Below are 16321 nucleotides of genomic sequence, written 5' to 3'. Positions count from 1 at the left end.
TAATTTTTTTCCCAATTTTCAGTAGAAAAGGTTGTAACAAAATATTGCTATGTTTGCACTCAGAATTAGAACCTGTGTGTGTCAGTAACCTAGTACTGTAAGCTTAAACTATGTTGATGCCTGTTGTTTTGATGATGATAACCATTTAAGTACAGTGGATATGTGTAGGATACCAAGTGTTTGTGTACTCCAAGATGGAAAACACTTAGAGTCATTGACTGATCAGTCAGTTTCAGTGAAGGATATAAATGTTCTGGTAATCAGTGTAATTATTCCTTTCCAGAAATCCATTACCAATTAAGGTGATTTGAAACAAGAGTTTGTGAGATATGGTTTCAAATACATACTTCCGTCACTTTCTCAACAATCTACATATACTTCTGTAATTGTTTGGAAGTGATTTGGATGTGGTGATTTTATTTCAAATGACCACCTCACTCATACTGGAGATCATTTTACATTTTTGATAGTTGGTTGTTTTAGTTAATTATTATACCTCAATGCTTTTATTCGGCACCATCTCTTATGTTCAGTCTGATTGCTTTGGTAACGGGCTTGTATGAGACAACTTTGTGGAGAATGCTTATGTCCTGTTTCTAGTTGAAAGTTCAATTCTTCAAATTCTATGAATGCCCCAAATAGGGTAATTCAAAAATCTTGTGCTATAAGGAGATATATATAGACATATTTCATCTCTTTTATGTGTCAGTCAAATTTGCATACCTATTGCTTTTTTATGCACTGTTCTTATTGAACTGTTTGATGCCACTACCAATTACAGCACTTACAATAATGATGTTTAGATGATGAAGTGATTGCCATTTTTTCATTTAATTGATTTATTATATCCCCTGCAAACAAAGTTTTTGGGTTATATAAGAATCACTGGATCTGTCCGTCTGTCTCTTTGTCCATCTGTCTGTCAACATTTTTTTGTAAACGCATCTCCTCCTAAACTGCTCTAGGGATTTTGATGAAATTTTGAAGGAAGATTGTGTATCATATATAGATGTGCATGAAAGAATGTAGTTATTGTTGGAGCACTCAAAAGGCTTAGCCTGATTTTTATTGTGTTAGCTCGCAGAGGCAACAATCTGCAGGTAGGCATACCTCCCTACTTGTCACATTATACCAACTTAGAGATAATCAGGTGTCACTCTATCCCTTTAAGTACCATGTGTGTAATTGGGGAAGAACCAGAGGCTACCAATTTTATAGTCTTTAATGTCATTATACCCCCACAAACAAAGTTTGCCGGTATATAGGAATCACCCTGTCTGTATGTATATCTACCTGTCTGTCCAGCTGTTTACATTTCTTGTAAACAACCCCTCCTACACCACTCAAGGGATTTTGATTAAATTTTATAGGAAGGTTAGGTATCATATACATGAAGGAATATAACTACTTTTGGATTAGTCTTCAGAAGTAGATAAATCAAATTAAGGGTTTTACATGTAAGTCCATTTGAAGTAGAAGATACTCTCAAACTATAAGCTTGTTCATAGTATTTCTAGTTTAATTAAAGAACTACTGTATTTTTTAACATTGTCATTGTAGGTACTCTAACCTAGATTTGATGTGAATAATCGTAATAATATAAGGAAAACTGACTTTGGAAATGAAAACTAATGTACAACAATAAACATTTCAGCATGATTCAGTTCCATGGAGCCTCTTGTTTATTTTAGAATTAGTTGAACTAAGTTTCAAACTAGGATTGCTCTTTAAAGCATTATACGATATGGATTATCATAAGGATTGATTTTTGTTTTTCATGTATTGTTTTAAGTTTTTATTGTTTTATGCAACAGTCTGAAATTTGTGCAATATCTATTCTTTGGATGAACCATTTTGATAACAAAATTTCTAGTTTATATCATTCTTCATTGTTTGCCAATGATCAAATTTGCATAGAGACAAAATGCACAAAATGTGATGTGTTTCAAGGGCAGATCCATAATTTTTTATGGGGGAGTTTGTGGCTATAACTCACACATCTTTTATCAATTGTTTTGTACAAAATTAACAAAACTTCCTAACAAAAGGGAGGTTGCAGCCCTTGAACCCACTGTAGATGGTATCAGTCTCTGAGGGAGTGTATGTCAAAACACAGAGGCTATAGAGTATAGTGCTCTTCCTTGCCTTTTATTGTGTTTTTTTTTGCAAATGATTATCATTTTTCATTCAAAATACAGGATAAATATCAAGCTTTTACATTAGAAACTTGTTTTTAAGGAAAATAGTATTTTCATGAAAAATAATGCCTCAGAAAAAGAGTTTATTTTATGAACTTAGAATAAAAGTGAAAAAAGTGGAAGTAGGAAAAATCTATTTTAAGTTTGACCCGTTTTTGTTGTATCAAAGTATGTGCCTTTTTAGCTTACTTGGCCAAAGGTCATATGAGCTATTTCCATTACTTGGCGTTCGTTGTCATCGTCCATTGTTGTTACTATTTTTTCAAATCTCTTCTCCTCTGAAGTTACTTGACCAATTAGAACCAAACTTGGTGTGCATGTTCCTTATGGTATCCTGCATAGAAATGATGTGGAGATTTTTTATTCATGGAAAAAACATGGCAATGATCACTAAAAATAGAACATGGGGCTCAGACAGAAGATTCTTCTATATATCTCCAAATCGTTAGTTTTAGCTAAATTCTGACAGAGTGTGAAAGTGTTCAGCGTGATTAGTTCTATCTGACACACAATTTTTTTTAATGTGTTAAGCCATGTTGGAGTTATTTGGCCTCCTTCAATGTTTTTTTTGGATAATTTTAATGTTATTACTTTCAAAAACCTTCATCTGAAACTACTTGACCAATTTGAACCAAACTTGGTTTGAATGTTTCATAGGGTATTCTGCATAGAATTGACTTCTGGATTTTTGATCTGTTGAGAAACATGGCCACCATTACTAAAAATAGAACATAGGTGTCAGACAGAAGTTTTTTTTATATCTCCAGAAACTGTTAAGTTTAGCCAAATCCTTTCGATTCCCGAAATGATCGTTATTATAAAGCCTACAAAAGTCTGTGTTGGATCAAAGTTGTTGGACGACTCCTTGTTAGAGTTATTGCCCTTAAAAAATGAAAAATGATGTTTTTTTTTTTTTTCAGTTTTAACCCAATATCTTGAAAACTATGATAGATAAAAAAAATATATCCAGTTGCTGAAATGACCTTTTTGATAAGGCCTACAAAAGTCTGCAGGGATCAAAGATGTAGGATGAATCCTTATTAGAGTAATTTAAAAGGCAAAAAATGATGTTTTTAACAGTTTTCAGCCAATATCTTGAAAGGCAAAAATTTCACCAGGTGAGCAATTCCGGCTCCTGGGAGCCTCTTGTTTTTCTTAAATGCAACTTATATAAAAGATTTTGACATTTTCATAATGGAAATACATGGATGAAAGTTAGATTGAAAGTCTGTAAAAGTATCAATTCACAGTGTATTAATACATGCTATTTTCGCAGTGGACCGAAAACATAGAAAAATTGTATCTGTGAAATGGATTTTTTGACGTCATATAACACTAATCATTTTTTAAAACTGTGAAAATTGATACCCACAAATATGTGCATTTGACAGAATGCATGAAAATTAGCAACCACGAAAATTAAAACGTTTAAAAAATCTATATTTTTTTAAATATGAAAATTGAAGGTTAACTATAAAAGCCTATGGGAAAACATTGCAAGACTGCAACCAGATCTGCCACAGGATCTAATGATTCCTAAGAAGCCATTATTTAGTCATACTCACTTTTATAAACATTTTACTAATAGTTTTTTTTTTATTAAGTGATGAAAGTAAAACTCTATATAAACTTATCAGGCTTTAAACAAGGGAATTGGCTGGAGATCAAGATAATATCATTGTAATGGTGTTAAAATTACCTATACTGGCCACTTTATAATGGTTTCTTTAGGTCTGGCTACATTAATGATAGAAATTGATTTAAAATAGTTGAAATCATTTGTTGCTACTTATACTTCAGACACTTTTACAAACCTCGGGGCAACCAACGTTGTAATAGGAGATAATGGATATAGAACTGTGAATAAAACAAGACAATTGAGAAAAGAAAGCAGATATATAGTTATGGTGGTGGTCTTTGAAAGATATATCAATTTCTTTGTCTAAATCACAGATACTTTTTCATTTTGAATTTTAATGCTAATTGTGATGTAAAATGTTTAACTCATCAAAATATGAAACATGACTATACCATTAAGATTTGTCTGTTGATATTTTTTTATTTGATATTATATGACAACGTAAAGATGTAGATAAAGTCTGTTAATTGAAGTGTTATAGAATTTTTACTTGAAATTTAATGTGTTGTAACAAAGGATTCACTTTTGACATTTCCTTGAAAATATTACTTATCTATGTATGCCATGATTTTCTAGAAGGTTTAATTATGCTATGGTTTGTAAAGTCAAAGTTAATCTGTTTAGTATTTAAAACAGTTATACGTTCAATGAGTATTGGTCATTTGAGGCAAATTCAACTATTATGCCCTGTAAAAAAGTTTGGGGCATATAAGTATTTGGTCTGTGTTCATGACACTTTAAATTTTGTGTATATTTGAATTTATGCTGCAATAAATGTAAGTTAGAAATGCATACATTTGTTATTGAGATTTCATCATTTAAGAGGAAAGTTGTGATATGGAAGACTTATCCCATGTTTATAATTATGAAATATATCATTTATAAGTGCCAGTATGCAAAATTATCCAAATTATCACTCATTTGGTTATTTAATATATGTGCTTTTCTGAAAGTTTGGATACATTTCCATTGAGTAGGCTGCTAATCTGAAAAACCTAGTCATTATTTCGAGTTCCCAATTAACTCTTGATGGAGTAGAAGTGAATTGGATATGGACAAGGAATTATTCTGGTTATTTTCATACTCCTTTGCACAAGGCCCATAGCTAAGGACTGTAAAGACCTCACAGTCTGTCAACCTCACAGTACATCACTATATGACAACCTCACAATTTGTCAACATTCTACATCAGTATATGACAACCTCACAGTCTGTCAACATTCTACATCAGTATATGACAACCTCAGTCTGGTGACATTCTACATCATTATATGACAACCTCACAGTCTGTCAACATTCTACATCAGTATATGACAACCTCAGTCTGGTGACATTCTACATCATTATATGACAACCTCACAATCTAATGACATTCTACATCAGTGTATGACAACCTCACAGTCTGATGACATTCTACATCAGTGTATGACAACCTCACAGTCTATCGACATTCCACATCAGTATATGACAACCTCACAATCTGCCGACATTGTACATCAGTATGTGACAACCTCACAATCTGCCGACATTGTACATCAGTATATGATAACCTCACAGTCTGATGACATTGTACATCAGTATATGACAACCTCACAGTCTGATGACATTCTACATCAGTATATGACAACCTCACAGTCTGATGACATTCTACATCAGTATATGACAACCTCACAATCTGCCGACATTGTACATCAGTATATGACAACCTCACAGTCTGATGACATTCTACATCAGTATATGACAACCAATGCAATGACTTTCTTTTATATCCTTGTAGAACTAGAGTTTATTGTTCGGTACTTTTATCATATCAGAAAAATTCATTAGAATTCTAGACATTTTACTGATTTAGGCAGGCATACAAAAGTGAAATGAATTATAGATAAGATTTTATTATTTTGGTTATTGATATAGCCACTGGCTCCAATATTAAATATTTGTATTGAAAAGAAGAAATCGTTGCCTGGCTCTGCAATGGTCTAAACCATTGATCAAGCAAATGTGGATGCTTATATTAAAAACCGATTTTCTTAGATTGAAAGGATTATTTTAGAAGAAGGGAATAATTGTTTTATTTCTTTATTGACTATTGGTTTATAAATATAAATATTTAAGTTTATTGCTTTCATGCTTTGGGGTTGCCACCTTAAAGCAAAAAATAGTTTTTGAAACTCCTGTAGACATCAAAATTTTTTATACAACTGCAAAAAATTTGGTGTCCTGTAATATTATGGCAGTCATCTGGGGACAATTTGCTTCATTGTTATAACTTTAGTTGTGGTTGGCCAATTGTTCTGAAATTTGAAATGATTTTATAAACCACTAAAGGAAGGTTCCGCTTGAATGTACTTTGTGGTTCTACCGTTCTAGAAAAAGGGGCCAAAAATGGTTAAAATAGGTGTTTTATTGAAACCCATGTAGAATTTTTTTTTTCGATTTTAATTATTTCTTTTTTTTATTGTGTTCCTTACTTAATTCTGGTAAACAAATGTATGAAATAGATTTTATATGTTTTAGACTGTTTTCAAGTTATAGGGGTCAAAGTTGAGTAACACTCAGAAACCTTTTTATATTTGGTCCCATTACTAAAAATGTTTTTTAAATAGATTCCTCATACAAATCCCTGCCTGTATTTTTCAACCAGATTTTAGATATCTTTTATGGTTTTCAAAATATAAGGGGTGGAAGGGGTCACACCCGAAAAAACTTGACATTTTTTTGTCTGATTTTGAAAATTTTTAAATTGAGTTTAAAATTTTGTGTAATATAGTGTACAGACCATTTGTTGTGTCTATATTTAAATGTAAGTCTCTATGCTAAAGTGTGTCAGAAACTTAATATTGTGTCCACTTTTGTGCCAACTGTGCAAGGTTCGACTGCTACAGACATATGCTGCAGTTTGCAAAGCTTTTTATTAGGCTTTGCTCTATTGTTTTTATTTCTGATATTTGAAATTCTTTGATTTACGATTAATACTATCTTACACATTGATCTAAAGTTTCATAATGGATTGACATAATTGCTTTGCAACATAATAACTCTAACCAATTTTTTTAATGTACCTATTATATTATACTGATGTAAAATTTCAATGGAGTTTAATTATACTGCTAATCTTTCCTGTTGATTTATATTTGCCTGACAATGTACTACAGAGGGTGACCTTGTGATCCACAGAGTGGTATTCTGGATATTCTCAGTTTCCACAAATGACCGATGTATTTAGTGTGATTAATACCTTTCACTGAATCAATTTGACTGATATCCTAGCATTATTGTTTTTTTATAATGCTATTCTCTGTTTATTTCTCCATTGTTGGATAATTAGGTCTCAGTTTATCTCCATTTAATTCTCAGTTAGCTAGATGATTCTATCATATATTGCTATCCAATATTTCATGGACCTTGAACTATCTGAGATGGTGAAACAGCACTGATGAAGGTTCTGTCTGAGCTATCTGTAATTTTCTTATATATACCCTAGTAATTGGCTGTTAGTTTGACAGTTTACTGACAATAATGATGGTATATTGCTACCTTATATGTTGAATATCAACCTTGTTCTATGGCTTTAAGAAGTGTTAGGAGATCTATGTGCAGTTACATGTTATTTCAGTACTTTCCCCCTACTGCCTCTAAGGGGCAGGCAAGGTCCCTGCTTTTTGCACTGTTGGTGATGTTCTTATACTTATTTCTCATACCAAAAAAATCAGAAGTTAATAGTCCTTGTTGCTACTAAATGAAGTGTAGGAAAAGTGGTTGACTCAAAGTCATGATAATGCTTTACTTAAGCTGTCTCTCTTTTGAGCATATATGGTAAAAGTCTGTTGTAGTCAATGACTTATATAAGCAAGATTCATTATATCTTAAAATATATCAATCTTTTAATTGTAAGGAGTCATATATTATATTTCTATAAATCTAGATGTTAGATAAAGTCTTTGGTAATTAATTGGTCATATAAACTTTTCATCTTTCTCAGCGCTTTTTGTGTCTGTTCATCTGTTCTTCATTAAGTCTGTAGCAATATAGTGGGCAGTGTACTCCTACAATAGAAGGAGTTGAACTTCTGTACCTCCAGTTAGGGTGGCATCAAGTCAGAAAATAGCTTGCAGGTCACTGCATTGTTTGAGAAGGCCTTAGTGTTGAAGTTCTATTCAATTAAAGGTAAACCCTCCCACTTTTGAGCTCTGTCTCCCACAAAGAGGGTCTCCTGTGTGGGAAGCTAAAAATACAAGCTTTGATAGATTTTTCACACATTATATAGCTGCCATTGAAAGTAAAAGTAATCAAGTGAAACCAAGGTTATAGCGGTAATCAAAAGAATGTAATTCAGGGTCAAAGACCAGACAAGGGTGTTTCTAGAAAAGCAGAGGATGCTTACCCTACCGGTGCACCTGGTCCATGTTCCCGGTTTTTGGTGGAGTCTGAGTTGCTCATTTGCTTTTGTTACTTTGTATGTATGATTTTAGTTACTTTAAGTTCTTTGTTGTTGTATGTCTGTTTTCCATGTCTGGTCTTTGTCCCTGGATTGCATTCTTTTGATTGCTACTATAACCTTGGTTCCCTTGATTACTCTTTCAAAAATATTTGTTTTATTGCTGACTGATATTCTATTGCTTACAGCATGTTGAATATGTGATAGGATTGAGTGAGACATCAGAGATATACTCCCACATGTAAAACAAAGATTTTTTTCCCAACATGTAAAAAGTTTGGATTAAATCAAAGCACAATGAATACAATAGTAGTTTCAGAAATCTTTTGGCCTAAACTTCTTTTTTTTATTTTATTACATGAAGTTTGAAGTTATTATTAATACAATTTAGGCAACTTATTTTGGGTTACAAATTGCATGATACTTTTTTAATGTAATTTTTGTTATCAAGTTTCATTGAATTTGTATCATAATGTAAACTGGCTACAGTTAACTTCAGGGAATAGAGTTAGTTCCCTTACTATTTTGTATTTAGGTTTTACACTGATGCATACGTTGCCTTCCTACTTGTATATCTTTTTCTTCGTGATTGAATGATCATTACTTGGTCATTTCCTTTAGACAATTGACAAGGAGATCTACACTTACTATCAAAGACATATTTACATGCCTATGAAATAATGGAAAGTCGAAATCTCCTTATAAGTTATCCAGTTAAAACTACCTAAGGAAGTTCATCTAATAATGGTCATTCAATCAAGGGAAAACCCAGCTCTATTACCAGAAGTTAACTATATAACTCACTGATATTATACAGTCCAGAAGGCAGTGTATTGTGTATTATTAACTGAATGCTAACTCATACTTGCATGGAAAATGCTGCGTTGATTCCTAGATTGTTGTGGAATAGATAACTGTTCTATCAGTCTCAGGGTAAAACTAATGGGTTAGCAGTTCTGTGATCTTGATATAACTAGTCATTAAGGAGACTTACATCTATAAGTTCTTGAGGTTTAAAAATCTTGATATAGAACAGAAAGTATATGGACTGTAAACATATTAACCCTTACCATGTGGGAACCTTCTGGCAATTTTAATTTTAGCTTTGGAAACCACAATTTGATTTCATATGCAAACAGAGTGAATGTGCTTTTAAATGAGGCTATCTTATAAAGACTTTTTTTTTAAAATTGGGACTTGACAGCTGAACAAGAGTCATGAGTTAAGAAGGCCACAAAAAATTGTGATTTTATTAAGGGTAGGTCTCAATTCTCAGCCTCTAACAACAGCAGAATGGATCCATAGTGCTACATTTCACCTGGTTTATATAGAATAATGATGTTTCTCACCATTCCCAAGATGTCAACCCCATATACTAACCACTTCCAGTTTTAGGCCAATCTGAAGCCAAAAATTGCAAAAAATCCTCTTTTTTTCTCATGAGTGACCACTCTGGTGACCTTTGACCTCCCAGTTATGACTGTAATGAACAATTTTTGGCTTAAATTACCATCAGAGGGGACAAGCTTTGCAAAAAATGCACTTTGGACAGTTTATCTGGTGAAAAATCACCAAAAATCACCAAAAACGACCATTTTCAGGTAACAGACCTATTTTCCTGCGCATGCCGTCACACTCACATTATTTGGTGTTAATATTCAATTTCGTGGTTACTATTTTTCATGGTTTTCTGTCTAAAATTATAACAATACAAAAAAATAGTATGTTTACAGTATATATTTCATTTGTATTTGAAAAAAAATTATATATAAATGTGGTTTCAGTTGCAAAAAATAACAAAATTCAACGACAGTCTAATCATATGTTTACATATGTTTTAGCCCCGTGCAGGTCCGGGTGTTAAAAGAATAGGCCTGCAGCAGCGCTAAGCTTGTCGTATAAGGCGACTAAATAGTGCTCAGAAACCTAGCCAGGGGCTAGGCGCTCTGCCCACAGAGCAACTGGGATGTGTGCCCCAGGTGGTAGAATGGGGTACCCTTGGCATGTTACGTGCTGGGGTTGTCAGGCTATAATACAGAAAACCTGACCGCAAACCATAGTGGTGCACCGTGTTGGGAAAGATGCCACGTTCCTCGCACGTTAAAGAACCCTGCTGTGGTATTTGATAGGAGTAGGAACCTTTGCGTTCCGCCACAGGAGGCTAAATTGCCCGACCTTACCCATCCCCCCTTTTTCCAGTGGCAATCAAAATTTGTCGACCCTATTGTCCTTGTGTCCCATCCTTTTTTTTTTTTCATTTCATGTTCATTTTATCATCCATTTCATGTTCATCGTCTGAATATAGCTGAAATATTGCTGCTCGGACGTTAAACCCCAACAAACAAACAAACAAACAAACATATGTTTTAAAACATGAAAAATATGTTACAATTTTTCTTTTACAGGAAAAAAAATCTTCATTTACTTTCTGAAACAAGAAAATTGAAAATTGTCAGTTAAGTGTATCAGTATATTCTATGGTATCATACTAGTCATGGTCTTATTTTTTGTTGTTATTGTTTCAGGGGTATCACACTACACAAAGACAGTTGAAAGTGATGACTCAGCATTTTATGATGAGGTAAGATGAATTAATGGAAGAGGAATAGGATAAAAATATAATGGAGCAGTTGAATGTGTAAATTTGGGAAACTACCATGAAAGTATTTTGAAAATGGTTTAGCACATAAACTCATGAATTTTTATGAAAAGTGTTTAGTTGTAGCTGTTCTGACAATCTTCATTGCTTTTGTTGAAAGTTACAAATAAAATAAATACATTTATGTATTATGACATTGCTTGAAGGGAATAGAAACTCTTTCCAACATGTGGGTTATATTGATAGTCTTTACATAATACAAGAAGAATCTGAAGTTCATTTTCTTATATTGTACTTAATTACTTAATTAGAGAGGATAATTGCTCTAAATCTATGGTACCAGTATCGTATTGCTTATCCCTGAGCGGGTGTTCGTCAAAACATGGATGCTATAAAAATATAGTGCATTTTCTTCTTGCCTCTCTACAAACTAATGTTTTGTCAAAAGATATGAACAATGACTTATAAAATAGAGCAAACATCACACTGTAAGATGAAGAACTTTTTTAAAAGAAAATCAAACATAATAACATAAAAATGTTCCACTGAAAAGGTTGGTTTGGTGAGTGCAAAACGAAAGTGAAAGTAGGGAAAATGGCTATTTATAGTTCAAGACTACTTTTCTGTCAGATCTTTGTGGACTCACCCTATTTTCTTTGCAGGAAATTTTTTTAAAAATCCTAAAAATATGCACTTCACTTTAGAAGTCTATGGGAAAATTAATACGATACTGAGACCCTATGGTTACTGGGGGCAGCCATCTTTGCTATAAGATAATCTCCCTTTCTGCCAAATTACCAAATGGCAGCACTAATTATGATGTAAATGTGGCACTTAATCTGATGTAGTATTAAGTAAACAACCCTAGAACTGTGAAGAATGTACAGTTTGTCACAAGTAGAGAATCATGTAAGTGGTTGGGAAAATTTATTTACTTGTGAGTGAAGTTTACATTTCTGTTAAATGGAATACACACAAGATAATAATGGAACAAAAAGACATATATATATATATTTCAATTTAAGTCATTGACACTGCTGATGTATTATATTTTTTTCTATTCATTACTCAATCATGCAAAACATATATATTTTTGTTTCTCTTAATTTTAGAGACCATTCAATTGAATTGAAAACAAAATCAAAAGTTAATAAAAAAAAAAAGATTTTGAAAGACTTTGCAAATTAAAGAAGTTAACATTCTTGAATTTGAAATTTCATGCAATGCAAACAAAGAGAAAATTAAACTCTTTTATTATTTATCTCCTTTTTTCACATTTTTATGTTATAAACATACTATAAAAGTGTAATATTATTTACATCTAATTTTTGTCTGATGACCTGCTGTGCTGTCTCAAATTATGATATTGAATTTTTAAAAACCATTTTCAGTTCTCACACATTTTGTTTCTTGTGTGACCACATGATAAGATAAAGTTACTTGATCAGATTAGTGCCACAGATATGTCATAATCATGATGCATCCTGGGAAAAAATGAGAGCCTCCTGTGTTAGTGTTTATCAGTTAATTAAGGCTAATTGGTGAGGCTTTGAAATTAAAGAAACACATTTTATGCATATTTACATAGATACTATTAAATTAGAGTAAATCTCTTTTTGGGTTCCTATTCCCTCTAAAAAGATTTTTTTTTCATGTAATGTCAAAACAACATGGGCATTTTTCTGACAGATTTTTTTAATAATTTATTTCTGAATATTTCAGGTATTTGAGTGGCCAGTGGCACGTCCGATTGAAAAGGATGAATTTATTGATATACAGATTCTCAATTATAACAAGTACCTTAGCAATAGGTAGGGTTTTAATTTTATCCTATGCAGTTTTAATGGTTATAATGTGTATTGTCTTACAGAGAAAAATAGTGCACTAGTTTCCAATACTAGAAGGGACATCCTATATATAGATAGATGCTCTGAAACATGAATGGCTGAAATCCTTTTGTCGAAAGTGAGGTATTTTGGAAATATGTATGAAGTTAGGAAGTGAATGAACTTTTAAAGAAGACATGCAGCATTTGTTATAGAAAGTCTCACATAATGCTGTTTGTTGAGATATTAAAAATATAATAACCTAGCAGTGCATTGTCAAGAGATCAAATGTTATTCGAGTATCTAAAACAAAATCTAAAATCATATCAGTTACAAAATGTTGTGATCAGTCACAATTCATGACATCACTATGAGAAATTCTTTTTGATTACCCCATATATATTAATTAAGCTCATAAACCTTATTATTAAGCAGAAAAGAAGTAATGACACAAAGAGCTGTAATAACATAATGTATCATCTCATACTCCTAAAGAACATGGATAATACCCAGAGCCCTGCACAAACTGAATACACGTGTGAACATTTCATGTTGGAAGTCAGGGTCCTATCTGCTTTTGTGCATCCTGAATTAAAGTAATCTGAACATATGTCAAAACTGAACAAATTATTCAGCCCTGCTGTCCTTAGCCAACAAGTCTTAACAGTTTTGTCTTATGTTTGGTTAACACAGGTCTGTTAAGGTAAAAGCTGTCATTCAGAACAATAATGGAGACATTAGTTCTGTTAAAACAAGTTTTACTGTACAACTTTTGAAGATCTGGAAAGTTGTCTTTGGGAAATTCAACAAATGAGAATGTCTATTTAGCTTTTCCTGTACAGCTTTCTCTGCAAGATCTAAAACTCCTGAGGAGGAAGTGAAAGTCAAACTGCTTTAATATACTCAAGATATTTTTAGCTCACCTGGCCAAAGGCCAAGTGAGCTATTGCCATCACTTGGCGTCCTTCGTCGTCAACAATTATACAAAACATTTCTCCTCTGAAACTGCTTGACTAATTAGAACCAAACTTGGTATGAGTGTTTCTTGGGGTATCCTGTATAGAACTGATGTGGGGATTTTTGATCCGTCGAAAAACATGGCCACCGTTACAAAAAATAGAACATAGGGGTCAGACAGAAGTTTTTCACATATATCTCCTAAACGGTTAGGTTTAGCTAAATTCTGACAGGGTAAAAGTGTTTAGCATGATGAGATTTACCTCTGATCAAATTTTTGTTATAATCCGTTAAGCCGTGATGGAGCTATTGCCCTTTTTCAACGATTTTTGCTATTTTTAGTTTTATTTCTTTCAAAAATCTTCTTCTCTGACACTACTTGACCAATTGAAACCAAACTTGGTATGAATGTTTCTTGGGGTATCCTGCATAGAACTGTCATGGGGATTTTTGATTTGTCGAAAAACATGGCAGCTGTTACTTAAAATAGGACATAGGAGTCAGATAGTAGATTTTTGCATATATCTCCAAAACCGTTAGGTTGAGCTAAATTCTGTTGTGGATGAAAGTGTTCAGTATGATGAGATCTATCTCTGGTCAAATTTTGGTTTTAAACTGTTAGGTCATGTTAGAGATATTGCCCTTTTTCAACGATTTTTGCTATTTTTAATGTTATTTCTTTCAAAAATCTCCCCTGACATAATTTGATCAATTGAAACCAAACTTAGTACAAATGTTCCTTGGTGTATCCTGCATAGAATTGGTGTGGGGATTTTTATCTGTCAAAAAACATGGCAGCCATAACTAAAAATAGAACACAGGGGTCAGACCGTAGTTTTTCGCATATATCTCCAAAACTGTTAGGTTTAGCCAAATTCTTTCAATACTTGAAATGATACATATTATTAGGACTACATAAGTCTTTAGGGATAAAAGTTGCCAGATGACTCTTTGTAAGAGTTATTGCCATTGAAAGGGGAAAATGACTTTTTTTTATTAAAAGTTTTCAGTCAGTATCTTGAAAACTATGATAGATTAAAAGAAACTTTCAATTGTTGAAAAGATCTTATGATAAGTCCTACCAAAGACTTCTTGAGTCAACATTGTGGGACAACTTCTTGTTAAATTTTTTGCCTTTGAAAAGCAAAATTCAACCAGTGGTTCAGGCTCCTGGGAGCCTCTTGTTTTTTTGTCAATGAATTTATCTTTGAAGATCTATACATTTTGCACTTGATGAACTTCTATTTCATACTGATTAATTTCAACAAATCATTGTTTTTCAAAGTCATTCATCTTTGATCCTTACACTTTACATACCCTGTCCTTTGCTGTTTATTTCATTTTGTCAGACCAGTCTACAGCCTCTGGAACTATTGGGTTCATTCACTGTTGGACTAGTGTTTATCATTACTTGTGATCCGTCCTGATATGTACTGATAAACAAGGAACGGAAATAAAAGTTTACCATAAAATGTATTTGCCATTATATGGCAGAATTCTTGTTCAAGTTTTTCCTTTAATTAATTTTCCTGCTTTGGTTTAGAATGAAGTAGAAACAGCATGAAGGTATTCCTTAATGAGGCAATAAGAGGATTATTGAGATTCCCACACATGGTTGTGTTGATTGATTGGACAATATTTTTACATTGTAATATTCTTTAACTGTCAGCTGTTTATGACACCTGTATAGCTTTATGTTTCATATAATCAGGATTTTTATGCTTCAGTATCAGCCAGAACTGTATAGCTGAGCAGCTTTTTGACCTCAGATGGCCTGTTGTTTTGTGTCCAAGTCAGATTCTGTGGATTTAATTTGTTTTCTGTACACATCATTCATGTCTATGGGTCATTAACTTTCTGTACTTTCAACAGCCTGGGTATCCACTAGATATAGGATTAGAATGTGTTTGCCTTTTGTAGTCTATTTCAGTTTAGACCTACTAGCTATACCAAACTCTGAAGTAGTCTTTTGTTTGTTGGGTGCTATAATTTGATTACCTTGTGTGTATGTTTTATTCTATTGTCCCAACCTTTAGCAAAAGCAGGGAGATCTGTAAAAAAATGGCTTTCTGCCCTTCCATTTGAAACAAATTTTCTCCTCAAAGCTTTGATGAATTTTAATGAAACATATACAGATGAAAGTTAGGTTTAGAAGAAAGACTTCTAATGATTTTTAGGTCAGTGTATCAAAGGTCAAGGTCACCATGGGAGATTGTTTATTCAGTTGTTACTTTTGTTGCTTCATTGCTTTCTTGTATTTTTGTATTTTGCTAAGCTATACGTGCCCAATAAGCTTTGACTTTTAATAAACATTACTATCCTATATTTATTTCTTGATTATCATGAGATGTTATCTTCCTAAAATCTTCTGCAGTCAATCAGATTCTGTTACTTGTATAACTGTGAATTTTCTCCAGGCAGGTAATGATTATCCCTTTGGTAATTGGTACTGTGATTTTTGAAGACATTTATTTCTGTTGGCTAGAAAGTTGAAGTAGTCATAGAAAGTTCATCTGTTGTGCCAAAAACGTCTTATAATTTAAACCTCTCTTCTGATACTTACCATTTACAATTTGTAATGATCTTCCCCTCTATGACCCAAGCAGAAAAAAGTCAAGTAAATATAAATAACCAGGGGTCAATTCAACAAGGACTAAGATTCCA

The 16321-nt window shown here is 32.8% G+C and overlaps 1 protein-coding gene across 9 annotated transcripts in view; it reads left to right on the top strand.

Annotated features, from left to right (window-relative positions):
* LOC148629809 (otoferlin-like) overlaps positions 1 to 16321 on the top strand; it is a 123312-nt gene that overhangs the window by 19285 nt on the left and 87706 nt on the right. For all 9 annotated transcript variants that reach the window (XM_088557524.1, XM_088557513.1, XM_088557504.1 and 6 more), the window contains exons 2-3: positions 10801 to 10856; positions 12597 to 12685. In XM_088557524.1, coding sequence (XP_088413650.1) covers positions 10801 to 10856; positions 12597 to 12685 — 145 coding nt within the window. The remainder of the gene's footprint in view (positions 1 to 10800; positions 10857 to 12596; positions 12686 to 16321) is intronic.

The sequence above is a fragment of the Perna viridis genome, chromosome 1 (assembly GCF_037379345.1).
Source record: "Perna viridis isolate PV_CMFRI_1.1 ecotype Kerala chromosome 1, ASM3737934v1, whole genome shotgun sequence".
NCBI classification, from domain to species: domain Eukaryota; kingdom Metazoa; phylum Mollusca; class Bivalvia; order Mytilida; family Mytilidae; genus Perna; species Perna viridis.
This window is presented reverse-complemented; position numbering and strand designations above follow the sequence as displayed.